This window comes from Gopherus flavomarginatus, chromosome 1 (assembly GCF_025201925.1).
Source record: "Gopherus flavomarginatus isolate rGopFla2 chromosome 1, rGopFla2.mat.asm, whole genome shotgun sequence".
Classification (NCBI taxonomy): Eukaryota; Metazoa; Chordata; order Testudines; family Testudinidae; genus Gopherus; species Gopherus flavomarginatus.
Genome location: NC_066617.1, coordinates 143,196,949 through 143,213,455, shown reverse-complemented (window position 1 = coordinate 143,213,455; position 16,507 = coordinate 143,196,949). Strand labels below are relative to the sequence as shown.

At 49.8% G+C, this 16,507-nt stretch overlaps 1 protein-coding gene across 2 annotated transcripts; it reads left to right on the top strand.

Moving 5' to 3' along the window:
• The first annotated feature begins 5,375 nt into the window (after positions 1-5,375).
• LOC127057587 (C-type lectin domain family 6 member A-like) lies at positions 5,376-16,067 on the top strand. Of its 2 annotated transcripts, XM_050966477.1 has the most exons (6): positions 5,376-5,437; positions 5,986-6,087; positions 6,547-6,657; positions 14,195-14,346; positions 14,535-14,668; positions 15,012-16,067. In XM_050966477.1, exons 1-6 carry the CDS (start codon positions 5,401-5,403, stop codon positions 15,169-15,171), a joined length of 696 nt encoding a protein of 231 aa, XP_050822434.1. In that variant the 5' UTR covers positions 5,376-5,400; the 3' UTR covers positions 15,172-16,067. The 2 variants fall into 2 exon arrangements, with proteins under 2 accessions (XP_050822434.1, XP_050822425.1); XM_050966468.1 differs by lacking the exon at positions 5,376-5,437 and having other exon boundaries at positions 5,820-6,087.
• Positions 16,068-16,507: the final 440 nt, after the last annotated feature.

The window sequence follows — 16,507 nt, the reverse complement described above, 5'->3', positions numbered from 1 at the left end:
AGCCCCGTCAAGGGAGTGGCGATCGCTGCGAACTGGGGAATGAACCGTCGATAATACCCGACCAGCCCCAAGAATTGACGTACTTGGTGTTTCATGGCTGGCAGGGGACAAGCTGCAACGGCCTGAACCTTGTCCATGAGGGGTTTTACCTGTCCATTTCCGATGGTGTACCCCAGGTAGGTGGTTTCTTGCCAGCCAATGCGGCATTTCTTCGGGTTGCCCGTTAACTCGGCCGCCCGCAGGGACCTGAGGACCGCCGCGACCCGCTCTAAGTGGTTCTCCCAGTAGCGGTTGTAAATGACCATGTCGTCCAGATAGGCCGCAGCGTAGTCTTGATGCGGTCGGAGGAGGCGGTCCATCAGGCGCTGGAATGTGGCCGGGACCCCATGGAGGCCGAAGGGCATCTGGGTAAACTGATAGAGGCCCGTAGGAGTGGCGAAGGCAGTCTTCTCCCAGGAAGCCGGATCGAGGGGGATCTGCCAGTATCCCTTACTCAAATCCAGGGTAGTGATATAACGGGCCTCTCCTAACTGGGCCAAGAGCTTGTCTATCCGGGGCATGGGGTATGCATCAAATTTGGAGAGGGTGTTGACGTGCCTGAAGTCGATGTAGAATCGCTGGGAGCCATCGGGCTTCGGGACCAACACCACGGGGCTATGCCACTCGCTCTGCGAGGGTTCAGTCACCCCCAGGTCCAACATATTCCGGATCTCCTCATCAACGACACACCTCCTATGGTATGGCAGGGGCCAGGTCACGCTCCGGACGACCACTCCAGGCTCTGTCTGAATCATATGGTATACCAGGGTGCTGTATCCCAGTTGGGCTGTGAAAGTGCGGGAAAATGCTTGCAGGAGGCACTGGGTTTGCTTAAGCTGCATCTCCGTCAGCGTCTCCCCAAGCTGGGGTCCCTCCAGGTCCTCAGTGTGAGTTACCTGAGGTCCTAGCTCTGGTTCTGGTGGGTAGGGGTTAATTAGAAAACCTTTTCGTTCCCGCCACGGCTTGAGAAGGTTAATGTGGTATCGCTGCAGCTTCTTTCGCCGGTCAGGCTGGTTGATTTCATAGGTAACTGGGCCCACTTTTCTAACCACCTCATACGGTCCTTGCCACCGAGCCAGGAGCTTGGATTTGTTGGAGGGAAGAAGGAGAAGGACCCGGTCTCCAGGTTGAAAGTCGTGGGCCTGTGTGCCCTGATTGTAACTCTGGACCTGTGTTTCTTGGGCGGCTTTCAAATTCTCTTGGGCCAGGGCACCCGCCTGCGTAAGATGCTCCTGCAGCTGGATCACGTACTTCAAAAGGCCTTGGGCGGGGGATGAGGCTTGCTCCCAGGTTTCCCGCATTAGGTCCAAGAGGCCCCAGGGCTGGCGGCTGTACAGCAGTTCAAATGGCGAAAATGTGGTCGACGATTGGGGGACCTCTCGTACCACTAAAAGCAAGGGTGGTAGTAGCTGGTCCCACTGGCAGAAGTCCTGCGGCGGAAATCTGCACAGCATGTCCTTTAAGGTCCGATTGAACCTTTCAACCAATTCATCGGTCTGGGGATGATATACCAACGTCTGCAGTTGCTTAATCGCCAGGAGTTTACATACTTGGCGTAGTAATCGCGAGGTAAAGTTGGTCCCCTGGTCCATGAGGATCTCCTGGGGCAGGCCGACATGGGCGAAGTCGTGTCGCCCAATTCACCTGCGATAGTGCGAGCTGTGATGCTTCACTAGGGAATCACCTCGGGAAACCGGGTGGCATAGTCCAACATAACCAGGATGTACTGAAACCCCGTGATGCTCTTGGGGAGAGGCCACACTAGATCCATAGCCACGCGCTCAAAGGTGGTCTCGATTACGGGCATGGGCACTAAGGGGGCCTTAGGCATTCTGGCGGGGGCGGCCAATTGGCACTCGGGGCAGGAGTTGCAGTAGTGTTTTACTTCCTGATGTATACCCGGCCAAAAGAAGCACCTTAGGATCCAGGCCAGTGTCTTTTCATGACCTAGGTGTCCGGCGGCTGGGATGTTGTGGGCCAGCTTCAGGATCGCCCACCGATGACATCGGGGCACAAGGAGTTGGGTCCGGGGCTCCCCAGTGTGTGGGTCTTTCTCGACCCGATACAGGCGATCTTGTTGCAGCTCAAAATGCGGCCACTGCGCCGCCCGGCCAGGATCGAGGATGGTTCCATCCACGGTGGCTAGTTGTTCATATGCCTGCTTGAGGGTAGGGTCGGCCCTTTGGTCTCGGCAAAAGTCCGTGGGGGCCGAGGGATCCTCCACCACTCCCGGGCCGATGTTCCCCACTCCTTCCAGCTGGCCGGCCAGGTCAGGTGCTTCCGGCTCGTCTTTCTCAGCTTCTGGGGCCTCCCCTTCCAAGGCCGGCATGGGCTCCGGGCCATCCCCGGTGTGGCGGCGCAGGACTGCAGGAAAATCCGGCTAGTCCCGGCCCAGGATCACCGGATAGGAGAGCCGCGGCGCGAGGCCCACCACCATCAACCGGGTGACCCCATCAATCGTCAGTTGGGTCTGGGTGCTGGGGTAAGGTCTGATGTCCCCGTGGATGCATTGTAGCTGGATTTTTCCCAGCCGTGCATCAACCGGGGGACCCAACCATTGCCGGATCAACGTCTGTCCACAGCCCGAGTCGAGGAGGGCCGTCATCGGGTACTCCTCAACTATCACGGGCACAGTGATCTTGGCTGCCTGGGACAAGCAGGCACGGGCTTCCCCTGAACAGACCTGGCCAAAAGCGGACTCGAGTCTGGGGCAGTCCCGCTGTAGGTGACCACATTCCCCGCAGGAGAAACAGGGCCCCCAGTCTGTTTGTCCGGACCGGGGCCGGGCCCTGGGGTTGTCCGCCAGAGGACTCCAGGGGCCCTCCCTCACTGTTGGAGCCGGGGTCCGAGCAGATAGGCCGGAGGGCGCTGTGGTGTGGGTCCGGGCCTCCACCCCCTGACCTGAAACTTGTCCGTCAGCCCAGATGAGCACCGTCTTCTTCTCGGAGCTAGGGCACTCTGCCCCCGATGGGGCTGCTTGAACTGCCGGGCCCACCAGTACTTCTGCCGTGAGGAAGTCCTCCATCCGTGAGATGGCGGCGGCCAGGGTTGCAGGCCGATGGCGGAGGACCCAGGCCCTTCCCCACGGGGGAAGGATGTGGGTGAACTGTTCGAGCATCACTTGCTCCATTAGCTCCTCCGTCGTCTGTCATTCTGGCTGCAACCAGCGCTTACAGATCTCGTGGAGTTCCTGGGCCACCATACGGGGCCGGGCCCCGGAAGGGTAGGCCAAGCTCCTAAATCGCTGTCAGAACATCTCCGGACTCACATTTAGGGCATCTAGGATCGCGGCCTTCACCTGGTCGTAATCCTGGGCTGCCTCTGAAAACAGGCCACGATAGACCACCTGGGCAGTCCCTGTCAGGTAGGGGGCCAGAATGGCAGCCCACCGATCGTGGGCCCACCCTGTGACGACCGCCATCCGCTCGAACGTGATGAGGAAAGCTTCGGGGTCATCCCTGGGGCCCACCTTCATCAGCCGGATCGGGGGACTGGGCTGCCCCCCCATCTCCGTGCCCCCTGGCTGGACTCCCTCTGGCGCGGACCGAGCTGCCGCGAGGTGCTGGAGGCATTGGCATTGGAACTCCTGGTGCTGGGTGATCAGCTCTTGGAGCAGCTGGTGCTACTGCGTTCCCAGCTGCTCGACAAGTTGCTGTTGTTGTTGGAGGTGGGTGGCCTGCTGCTTCTGCTGTTGCTGCGACTGGGCCGCCTGCTGTCGCTCTTGAGTCTCGGTCACGAGCACAAGGAGCTGGGAAAGATCCATCTTTCGGGAGGGGAGTCTCTCCCCCCCAGCCCCCTTCTCACCTGAGTCGAGAGCCCGCACCCACATCCTGGGCAGAGCTCGTCAGAGAAGGCACCACGTGTAACTGTCCGGTGTTGGGGCTCGGCCCTCTCAGGCACAGCTGGGAGTCAGGGCACCTCACTACAGGCAGCAAAGAGTTCCAGGTTCTGGCCCTTCAGTAGGGGTTAAACAAACAAATAGTCTCTAAGCCCAAGCCCTTGGTCAGGGCGGGGCAATAAGCAGTTCAAAGCTCAGGCCCTTCAGCAGGGGCTGAGCAAATAGTCTCTAAGCCTACAAGAACGGCCTCCTCAGGCCAGCGAGAGGGGGAGTCTGCCACCCTTGGACGGGTGGCCGGGGGAACGCAGGCCCTCCCACTCCACTGCATTCTGGCCCGGGGCCCTAGCAGCGGCCAAGACTTGCTGCTGTCAGTGGGGATCCTGGCCGCAACACACTGACATTGGTTCAGGCTCTTCGGGAGCCAAACTAGGGTCAGCTACCCCCGGGCCACTTCCGGCCTCCCCCTCTCCGGGTACCTGTCGCTCGCCGGCGTCGTCTGAGGGGTCCCAGACCATGGGTTCCTCAGGATACCGGGCACAGGGAAGCTCAGGCAGCTCCTCAGGATACCGGGCACGGGGAAGCTCAGGCAGCTCCTCAGGATACCAGGCACGGGGAAGCTCAGGCAGCTCCTCAGGATACCAGGCACGGGGAAGCTCAGGCAGCTCCTCAGGATACCGGGCACAGGGAAGCTCAGGCAGCTCCTCAGGATACCAGGCACGGGGAAGCTCAGGCCAGGCAGGAGCTCGGCCACCCACGTCTGGTCTCTTCGGCAGCCAGCCTCCAAGTGAGTGCCGGGGCTGTGCTTTTATACTTCCTGTCCCGCCCCTTGACTTCCGGGGAGCGGGAACAGGTGGCGGTGGCTCCTCCCACGTTGAAGGCTGCAGGGGCTCGGCCCTCTCAGGCGCAGCTGGGAGCCAGGGTGCCTCACTACAGGTGACCAGACAGCAAATGTGAAAAATCAGGACGAGGTGGGGGGTAATAGGAGCCTATATAAGAAAAAGACCCAAAAATCAGGATTATCCCTATAAAACTGGGACATCTGGTCACCCTATCTCCATGTCTCATAAGCCAATCCTGGACTAAAGAGTTATTGGTGGGGTCTAGGGGAAAAGTGAGTCAGAGACGGCTTGCTGAAGCCACTGAGGAGATCTGCGCAGGGAGTCCCACTGACTTTGGGACGGGGGGACCATGAAGTTCTGTGGGATGCAGAGGAGGGAGGTTCCTTCTCTACATATCTTTGCGAAGTTCATGTTTGGCTCATTTTAGTTTCACTTCATGTTCCTCTCTCAATATTTTTCCCATGCGATAAGAAGGCAGCAAACCCCCAGCTTCCCCTTGTGCACACTCAGTGGGGTTCCTCAAACTCCGGTGCTGCTTGCCAGCCCCAGCAGAGAATTTATATACTCCTTGTTTGTGTCTGGCCACCTCCAAATACACCAATTCCTCAGCTCAGCATCTCCATGCTCGTGACTACATGTGAAACCCGAACTCACTGACAGGGAAAGCGACATCTGGGAGAGACCATGAGCCCAGCGGGGGAAACCAGCCCTGGAAGTGCAGGTGACAAGGGGAAATTTATCTCTGCTCTGCTGGGGGGTGGATGGTGGTAATGACATCTGGAAAAGGGAATGGCCAAGGACTGATGGATAAGTCAGATCAATAGAAGTGCCTTATGGAAATGGGTAATCCAAGGAGACAGAGGATGAGATAGAGGAGCAGAGAGGGAAAGGAAGGAGAGAGAGAAACACAAGAACTAGGGGTAAAATGGGAAAGAAATTGGCAGGGGAGAGAGGAGAGAAAAGCCAAAGCAAAGAAGGGGAGCAAGAGTGAAATTTGGGGAAAGGAAGAAATGGAAGAGAGAAGCAGTGAAGGAACAGACAGTGAGGAGAGAGTTGAGGAGGGAAGAGAGAGAAGCAGAAGAAAAGGAAAGACAAAAGAGAAAATGGGGAGAAGACGAGATGGTTCCTGTGAGCACACAGAAGAGAGGAAAACCTATGCAATGCCTCCAGGCACTGTGCTAGAAACAGACCCGCTGGGGTTGTTGGGCCTCCTGGGCCCTCCTGCTCCTTTGGCTCTGGTCTGTGTGATTGCTGCCTGGTGTATTTCAGCCCCTGCAGAGAAGAGGGGATGCTGCCCCTGGATGAGCCCCTGGGTCATTGCTGTGATCTCCATCCTGATCCTCAGTGCCTGTTTCATCTCCAGCATCCTCGGTGAGTTCTGGCTGCTGCTTATTGAGCTGGATTGGAAAGGACATCAGATAAGATGCAATAAGCAGGGATTGTACAGCTCTAAGGGGGATTGGTTCTCCTCGTGGGGGGTGTTGTGAAAGGATCTGTCCTGCTTTTTCCCTCAGCCCTTAACTTACAGAAATAAAGAGGTTCCCAGTGAAATGAATGGCTGGTACATTCAGAACCAGTAAAGGGAAATTCACATTCACACGGCATATGGACGGCTGGTGGAACTCACTGCTGCAGGGGGTCATTGAGTCAGAAACAATAACAGGGTTTAAAGATGGGGCTGGATACATTTATGAGGAGCAGTTACATTGCCTTCCTGTGAGGCACTTGGCAAGAGACAGACCAAGAGTTTGTTCTCATCCTGCAGATCTGGTCCCCCTCTTCCACAGGCTAGTGCTGTAATTCTGGTTTTCACTCTCTCTGTGTCTGTAGTTACCTGGCATTGGGACACTAGGACACGGCACAAAGAGCAAGAGAAACTGTCTTGGCTGCGCCAGTATCTGAAGGAAAAAACTTGTGTTTCAGATGGTCAGGAAGGGAAAGGTCAGTATGAATGAAAGTCAGCAGAAATGACTCTCCACCACATGCAATTCCCATTTTTTCTGGGACCTGGAATCTGATTCAAACTCCTGTGTAGCCTGAAGAGATCCTCACCTTGGGTGGGGCTGGTAACCAAGCGAGATCACACAAACCAGCCAGTTGAGCCCTGAGTTACATGAATGGGTAAATAGGCAGTAACAGAGTGAGAGCTGGAGGGAATGGTGCTGGAGACTCAGTAGGAGGTGCTGTTTTTGCTGAGATGGTAATGAAGGTCTATTTAAGAAGAATTTTCACTCTGGGAAAATCAGAATTAAAGGTTTTGGTTTGGGAATGGCTAAATATTTTGTTTCAATTGAAAATGTCAAAATGAAATGTTTGGTATTTCTGAGTCAAATTTTTTCAGAACGTTTTGTTCCTTAAAGTTTCAATATTTCAATTTTCATCCTGATTGAGGATGAATACAAATGTCAAAATATCATTTTTCCCTTGGGACAGAAATTCTCTTTTTTGGTCCACTATAAAGAATAACTTCTAACAAATATCTCCTTTTCGTAATTTACACAGCCTTAACTCAAACTTAAATATAAGGAGAGCTGTGTGAATAACTGAGTTTTTGGTTTACTAGTGTGATAAAGTTCCTCCTCTACCTTGGTGGGTTTTGCGCTTTTTGCAGACTTGCTCACCTCAGTGATCTTCCCCACAGTCTGGATCAACTCCTTCTGTGTCTGATCAGGAGTTGGGAGGTTTGGGGGGAATCTGGGCCCGCCCTCTACTCCAGGTTCCAGCCCAGGGCCCTGTGGATTGCAGCTGTCTATAGTGCCTCTTGTAACAGCTGCAGGACAGCTACAACTCCCTGGGCTACTTCCCCATGGCCTCCTCCAAAGACTTTCTTTATCCTCACCACAGGACCTTCCTCCTGGTGTTTGATAATGCTTGTACTCCTTAGTCCTCCAGCAGCACACCCTCTCCTTCTCCCTCTCAGCTCCTTGTGCCTCTTGCTCCCAGCTCCTTACACGCATTTCCTCTCCTCTGGCTTCTCCCCGCCTGACTGGAGTGAGCTCTTTTTTAAACCCAGGTGCCCTGATTAGCCTGCCTTGATTGGCTGCAGGTGATCTAATCAGCCTGTCTGCTTTAATTGGTTCTAGCAGGTTCCTGATTACTCTAGTGCAGCCTCTGCTCTGGTCACTCAGGGAACAGAAAACTACTCATCCAGTGACCAGTATATTTGCTCTCAACCAGACTCCTGCACCCCACTGGTCTGGGTCTGTCACACTAGGCATATCAAAAAAGTTGAAAAAAATTCATATTGGGTCAAAAAAACGATTTGATTGACCTGAAATGAAACATTTCATTGTTTGAGTTTTTAAAGATTTCTTAAAAGAAAACTGATGCAAAATTTAAAACAAGAATTTAATTTGACACAAATTCTCAAAATGTTTCCTCTGACCCAAATCTGTATTTTTTGGTGAACGAAAGTTGTATTTAAAAACTTTCACCCAGCTCTACATACAAGAGGGAGGCAGAAGTTAAAAATGTTTTTTTTTTCTCTAAGAAATCCCAAAAGACAATCATATCTTACAAGGAGTTATACTTTAAACATATATCTCCATAAAAATAAACAGGTTGAAATCATGGCCCTATTGAAGTCAATATGAGTTTTGCCACTGACTTTAATGAAACCAGGATTTCACGCTAAGTGTTTAAATATTTTATTTTCTAAGTCTGTGACTACAATCTGATATCAGAGGGGTAGCCGTGTTAGTCTGGATCTGTAAAAGCAGCAAAGAATCCTGTGGCACCTTATAGACTAACAGACGTTTTGGAGCATGAGCTTTTGTGGGTGAATTACCACTTCGTCAGATGCATGTAGTGGAAATTTCCGGGGGCAGGTACATATATGCAAGCAAGCTAGAGATAACGAGGTTAGTTCAATCAGGGAGGATGAGGCCCTGTTCTAGCAGTTGAGGTGTGAAAACCAAGGTAGGAGAAACTGGTTTTGTAGTTGGCAAGCCATTCACAGTCTTTGTTTAATCCTCAGCTGATGGTGTCAAATTTGCAGATGAACTGAAGCTCAGCAGTTTCTCTTTGAAGTCTGGTCCTGAAGTTTTTTTGCTGCAGGATGGCCACCTTAAGGTCTGCTATAGTGTGGCCAGGGAGGTTGAAGTGTTCTCCTACAGGTTTTTGTATATTGCCATTCCTAATATCTGATTTGTGTCCATTTATCCTTTTCCATAGAGACTGTCCAGTTTGGCCGATGTACATAGCAGGGGACATTGCTGGCATATGATGGCGTATATTACATTGGTGGACGTGCAGGTGAATGAACCCACATGGGGCCACAACCATGGTACCCCTAACCCACCGAGCAATATCGTCAATCTATCCAACTACACACTCAGCCCAGAAGAAAAGTCTGTCCTATCTCGCGGATTCTCTTTCTGCCCTGCCACTCCCACCAACATGATACAGTTCTGGAGCGATCTGGAAACTTACTTTCGCCATCTCCGACTTAAAGAATACTTTCAGGATAACACTGAACAGCGCACTGATCACAGGTACCCTCCCACCCACAGCACAAGAAGAAGAACTCCACATGGACTCCTTCTGAGGGTCGAAATGACAGTCTGGACCTATACATTGAATGCTCCCGCCGACGTGCACAGGCAGAAATTGTGGAAAAACAACATTGCTTGCCTCATAACCTAAATCGTGCAGAACTCAATGCCATCCACAGCCTCAGAAACCACCCTGACATTATCATCAAAGAGGCTGATAAAGGAGGTGCTGTTGTCATCATGAACAGGTCTGACTACCAAAAGGAGGCAGCCAGACAACTCTCCAATACCAAATTCTACAGGTCACTTCCCTCAGATCCCACTGAGGAATACACTAAGAAACTGCACCATCTACTCAGGACACTCGCTACACTAACACTGGAACAAATCAACATACCCTTAGAGCCCCGACCAGGGTTATTCTATCTACTACCCAAGATCCACAAACCCGGAAATCCTGGACGCCCCATCATCTAAGGCATTGGCACTCTCACTGAAAGACTGTCTGGATATGTGGACTCTCTACTCAGACCCTATGCCACCAGCACTCCCAGCTATCTCCGTGACACCACTGATTTCCTGAGGAAACTACAATGCATTGGTGACCTTCCAGAAAACACCATCCTAGCCACCATGGATGTAGAGGATCTCTACACAAACATCCCACACACAGATGGAATACAAGCTGTCAGGAACAGTATCCCTGGTGATGCCACAGCACAACTGGCTGCTGAGCTCTGTGCCTTTATTCTCACACACAACTATTTCAAATTTGATGACAATATATATCTCCAGATCAGTGGCACCGCTAATGGACACCCGCATGGCCCCACAATATGCCAATATTTTTATGGCCGACCTGGAACAACACTTCCTCATCTCTCGTCCACTCACGCCCCTTCTCTACCTACGCTACATTGATGACATCTTCATCATCTGGACCCATGGGAAGGAGACTCTGGAAAAATTCCACCATGAATTCAACAGCTTCCACCCCACCATCTACCTCAGCCTGGACCAATCTACACGGGAGGTCCACTTCCTAGACACCACAGTGCAAATAAGTGATAGTCACATTAATACCACCCTACACCGAAAACCTACGACCGCTATGCCTACCTTCATGCCTCCAGCTTCCATCCCGGGCACATCACACGATCCATTGTCTACAGCCAAGCACTGAGGTATAACCGCATCTGCTCTAACCCCTCAGACAGAGACCAACACCTACAAAATCTCCACCAAGCATTCTCAAAACCACAATACCCGCATGAGGAAATAAGGAAACAGATCAACAGAGCCAGACGTGTACCCAGAAGCCTCCTACTGCAAGACAAACCCAAGAAAGAAACCAACAGGACTCCACTGGCCATCACATACAGTCCTCAGCTAAAACCCCTCCAACGCATCATCAGGGATCTACAACCCATCCTAGACAATGATCCCACACTTTCACAGGCCTTGGATGGCAGTCCAGTCCTCGCCCACAGACAACCTGCCAACCTGAAACATATTCTCACCAGTAACTGCACACCGCACCATAGTAACTCTAGCTCAGGAACTAATCCATGAAACAAACCTCAATGCCAACTCTGCCCACATATCTACACCAGCGACACCATCACAGGACCTAACCAGATCAGCCACTCCATCACCGGTTCATTCACCTGCACATTCACTAATGTAATATACGCCATCATATACCAGCAATGCCCCTCTGCTACATACATCGGCCAAACTGGACAGTCTCTATGGTAAAGGATAAATGGACACAAATCAGATATTAGGAATGGCAATATACAAAAACCTGTAGGAGAACACTTCAACCTCCCTGGCCACACTATAGCAGACCTTAAGGTGGCCATCCTGCAGCAAAAAAACTTCAGGACCAGACTTCAAAGAGAAACTGCTGAGCTTCAGTTCATCTGCAAATTTGACACCATCAGCTGAGGATTAAACAAAGACTGTGAATGGCTTGCCATCTACAAAACCAGTTTCTCCTACCTTGGTTTTCACACCTCAACTGCTAGAACAGGGCCTCGACCTCTCTGACGGAACTAACCTCATTATCTCTAGCTTGCTTGCATATATGTATCTGCCCCTGGAAATTTCCACTACATGCATCCGACGAAGTGGGTATTCACCCACGAAAGCTCATGCTCCAAAACATGTTAGTCTATAAGGTGCCACAGGATTCTTTGCTGCTTTTACAATCTGATGTGCTCTAATGCCCAAACTATGAGTCACTAAACTTTAACAAGTATCAGAGGGGTAGCCATGTTAGTCTGGATCTGTAAAATGCAACAAAGTCCTGTGGCACCTTATAGACTAACAGACATATTAGAGCATAAGCTTTCGTGGGTGAATACTCACATTGTCAGATGCAAACTTTAACAGTGACCTTATACATTCATTTATCAACAGAGCAGTCCAGCTGACTGTCAGACAGTGGATTAGGTCTGCCTCTTTATTCACAGCCCATTATACCTTACTTCAGAAATAGTCCCATTCACTTCAATCAGCCTCCTTGTGGAGTAAGGTACTACTACGTCTGCTCAGCTCTTGTATACTGCTTTTTTATCCGTAGGTTTCAAAGCTCTTTGTGAAGGTGGGCAGTATCATTGTCCTCAAATTGCAAATGAGGAAACTGAGGCAACGGTTTTACACAAGGTCACCCAGAAGGCCAGTGGCAAAACTGGGAACAGAACCTAGAATTCCAGTCCAGGGTTCTTTCTAGTAGGTGACTCAATGTGAGTAGTAGTGGCCGAACAAGACCTTGTGAAGAAGGCAAGAGTTTGCAATAGGGATCGTGTCCTCATTGGATGTAGAGGTACAGATTGTTCAGTCACAGTTTTGCCTGTCAATTAAAAGTTGATCTCTTAATAAGTCACACACAATTTCTCAGGCTCGATAGAGGGGTAATGATGAAATTCTAGGGACTGTGACATACAGGAGACAGGAGGTCAGACTAAATGATCTAATGGCCTTAAATTCTATGAATCTATGGAACTTATGTGTTTTCCTTCTGTGTATGTCGGAATTAAAGCTTTTTGAAGCTGTTGGTGTGACCAGTGTGTTGTGGAAGGAGGACAGTAATAGGTAAGAGTTGTAAAGTTTTCTCTTGGTGTCTGTAGAGAAACAGAAGTGTGGTTGTTGGCCTGAACTCTTTGTCAGCCCTTGAGAAGAATGTAGAACAGAGCAACGATAATTAACATTAAAGAAAGATTTTTCTCTGTGAATTTTCCTAGTTTTAAAAGAAACTGTTTAAACTGGACATGAAAAATATAAAAGCAAATAATGCAGAACTTTGCAAAGAACAATGCCAATGTAGTGAAGAACACAGTGACTGCAGTGAGTGTTCTTACATGGAGAAATGCCAAGTTCGATTAAATGAAGCCACTGCAACTTGGCAAATGTGCTGTGACACATAAAAGACATATGGCAATATGTAGTAAAGGATGGCCTCATCAATTAATTGGGCACTTTCAAACTGGCAATGCTGAAGTCGGTGTTGACATTAGAATCAGCAGGGGCCCCATTATTCTCCATTAAACACAAATCTATGATGCATCCTTAACTATGGCTTTGTGACCACTCCACCATAATATGGCAAATTAGAGGCAGTCGGAAGAGAGGGCAAGGGTGGAAGACTGACTGAAAGGAATGAGTTTCGAGGAGTGATTTGAGGCAGGAGCATGTGGAGGTCAAGGAGGATATTCCAGGTTTCGAGGCCACAGCAAGAGAAGGTGCAGAGCTATTTCTGGAAGAAGACCAGGAGAGTGATGAGATAAGCTGAAGTGGCTGAATATAGGAGTAGAAAGTAACTATAGATGAGATGGAGACAGGGGCAGAGTTGTGGAGGCCCCTGAAGGTCAGGGTGAGGGATTTGAATCTGACCCAGAAGAAGAACAAAGCCAAGGAGGAGACTCAAGTGGGAAAGGATAGGGAGATGAAATGGAATCAATATTATACATGAGGGACACAGTATGAAACCTGCGGAGTCCAGAGAGGGGTAGGTGCAGCAGTCAAGATTACAGAAAGATGGCCAAGACATGGGCTAAGGGTTTGGCAGTAACAATGGAAAGAGAAAAGGACTGGCAGTGTTGAGCAGCAGGATGGATTTGTGGATAAAGGCGGGAGAGACAGAGGAGTTAAATATACACAAAGATTACAAGTCTAAGTGGGGGATACTGACATTGTTATTTATGATATAGAAGGGAGCAGAGGAGGGTTTCTCTGGAGGAGCTCATGAGTCGAATGGAGAGAGGTGCAAATGAATGGCTGGTAAAGGTGAGAGACAACGTCATAGCAAAGACAAGACATGAAGCCATTGAAGTGAATAAACAGCAAAGAGTCCTGTGTCACCTTATGATGCATCCAACGAAGTGGGTATTCACCCACGAAAGCTCATGCTCCAATATGTCTGTTAGTCTATAAGGTGCCACAGGACTCTTTGCTGTTTTTACAGATCCAGACTAACACGGCTACCTCTCTGATACCTGAAGTGAATGAGGTCACCTAGGGGTGGGGTATAGAGTGAGAAGAGGCGAAGAGTGAGGAACACTGAAGGAAAAGGACAGAGGGGGAGAAGGTGAAGGAGGACACACTAAGGGACATGCTGCCAGAGCAAGCGCAGAAGCAGGAAGGGAAACAGTCCAGCACAGAACTAGTTAGTGTGTGTTAATGGCCTACAAGTGCCTCCAGGGGGCAAGCAACAATGAGAGAAAAAACTGACCAAGAGGGATTTAGGGGGAAGAATTAGGTATAAAAAAGACCAAGTAGGAGAAAAAAGAATTAGTCTGCATGTGGTGAATCATTTCCTCACCATGAAGGCCTCTGTTAGTCCCCATTGCTCGAGATATGTGTGAAATGAAGATGGACTGGATGGGACTACCCTGTGCTGGACCTGAGGACTGAACTGGGTGTCATCTAACAAGTCCTTTCCATTTTTATTTTCTGTGGTTCATTCACCTCTTCTCTCACAGAGCAAGTCTGGACGTGCTGTCCCGAGGGCTGGGAGCCCTTTCAGGCCAACTGTTACTACTTCTCTAAAGACTTTATGACCTGGGATGACAGTGAGAGGAACTGCACAGGGATGGGCTCCCACCTGGTGGTAATCAACACAGAAGCTGAGCAGGTAACTTGCTGGGAGTCAGGCTCTTCTGGGCACTCAGAGTGCAGCCCTGGAGAGGATGTTTGGGCTTTATGTTCATTCAATCCTGGGCTTCCTCATCCATTACATCCAGCACCCCCACAGGGACCTCAATCTCCTACTGTCTGCCCAGGTACTGCACTTGGTAGAGATTTGATTTTATTTTTATCCAGGATTTCATCTTCACTCGGGTAAATGGAACAGTTACAGGCAGCGAAGGAAGGAATTACTGTATTGGTCTGACTGATAAGGAGAAGAAAGGCCAGTGGCACTGGGTGGATGAGACTCCATATAATGATACTGCAGCGTGAGTATTTCCTGGGGATGGAGACCAGTTACCACCCTCCACTTAGTTCCAGGATTAATACACAATGGAGAGAGAGAGAGAGAGAGAGAGCGAAAAAGAGAGAGCAGCTTACCCTCAACTGGAACTAACTGTTTTTGTTGTAATAGAGAGATGATTTACAAAGGAAACATGGACAGAGGCTATGAATGAATTTTTGGGAACAGTGTGCTGAAAGAAGAGGAGTGTTTGTGGCTGATTCAAGTGTTGCAATTCTCCTTCTCCCTCATCATAATCAGCTACAACTCTTTCCCCTGCAACATTTATAATGATGCATCTCTAACACATGAGCGTCTCTATTTTACAGGTTCTGGAGACCTGGAGAACCCAATAATGAGCCCAGTGAGTACTGTGCTGTCATGCATGTGGAGGGAAAACAAACCAAACATGGAAACAGGAATTGGAATGACATCGCATGTTTCAAAGTATATAATCGAATTTGTGAAACTGCAGCACTTATATTTTGAAGAAACCCTGTCCTGGATATGAAGCTGAAGAGTCAGCACATCTCTCGCTTGGGTCAGCTCACAGAGACCTCTGGCAGGAGGGTTTGGATCAGCCCTCGGCTATCATGACATTGGGTGTAGGCAGTGGAGGATGATGCTGGGGCCCAAACTCACTCACTAGATCAATTTTGGAAAAATTTGAAAACTGCTGAAAATATCTAATGTGGAACAAGCCAAAGTGCAGTGAGCTCTGCCTGTGATGTCATTGAAGCTCCCAGGAGACTGGTAGAGGAGGCAGGCTGGGAAAGGCAGGATCAGTGGGTTTGCTCTGGGAAATGTTGAAAGGGGGTTTCCTGTTCATATTAACCCTGCCAGTCCTGCTCCAGGTAACAACTTACCAGGAATAAGGTCCTATCCATGCCGCAAAAATAACTAGGTCTGATCTTCTTTCCTCTTGACTATCCTACAACTCAACTTCCCCTTGAAACAGAAATGGGGCTTTGTCCATGTCCCTGTGCAATGCTAAAACCCTTAAATGGTCCAACGCTTTAACATCACTCAGGGACAAGGGGTTGTCTACATTGGAATTGGACTGACTGAACTACATAGGTTTACAAACAGTTTAGTTCCATTGGTGCAACCCCCCTGTGTGGAGGCTTTTATTGTGGTTTAGGACTGATGCTTTATACCCAGTCAGTGAGAAATCACCTAACCTAAATTACTGTAGGGCTCCTTTATACAGAAACAAGAGTGTTCGCAGGGAGGGGCTTGCACCAATTTAACCCAGTCAGCATTGTAGCAAAGAGGCATGGCCTCCCTCAGAGATTGACAGCAAGGGACGGCCAAACACTGCCCGTGGGTGGAACCAGAAAGGCCACACCCACCACACCAGAAGCAGAGGGCGGTGACACAGGGACAGAAAGAAGACTTTTTATCAATACATTAGAAGCAAGAGGAAGACCAAGGACAGGGTAGGCCCACTGCTCAGTGAGGAGGGGGAAACAGTAACGGGAGACTTGGAAATGGCAGAGATGCTTAATGACTTCTTTGTTTCAGTCTTCACTGAGAAGTCTGAAGGAATGTCTAATATAGTGAATGCTTATGGGAAGAGGGTAGGTTTAGAAGATAAAATAAAAAAAGAGCAAGTAAAAAATCACTTAGAAAAGTTAGATGCCTGCAAGTCATCAGGGCCTGATGAAATGCATCCTAGAATACTCAAGGAGTTAATAGAAGAGGTATCTGAGCCTCTAGCTATTATCTTCGGGAAATCATGGGAGACGGGGGATATTCCAGAAGACTGGAAGGGGACAAATATAGTGCCCATCTATAAAAAGGGAAATAAAAACAACCCAGGAAA

What these genes read in the sequence shown, in the direction of transcription:
- LOC127057587 (XM_050966468.1), top strand. Translation starts at nt 5,820, where the DNA reads ATGGGGAGAAGACGAGATGGTTCCTGTGAGCACACAGAAGAGAGGAAA. An exon ending in TTTCATCTCCAGCATCCTCG is followed by an intron (nt 6,088 to 6,546) that starts GTGAGTTCTGGC and finishes CTGTGTCTGTAG; the next exon opens with TTACCTGGCATTGGGACACT. An exon ending in TCAACACAGAAGCTGAGCAG is followed by an intron (nt 14,347 to 14,534) that starts GTAACTTGCTGG and finishes ATTTTTATCCAG; the next exon opens with GATTTCATCTTCACTCGGGT.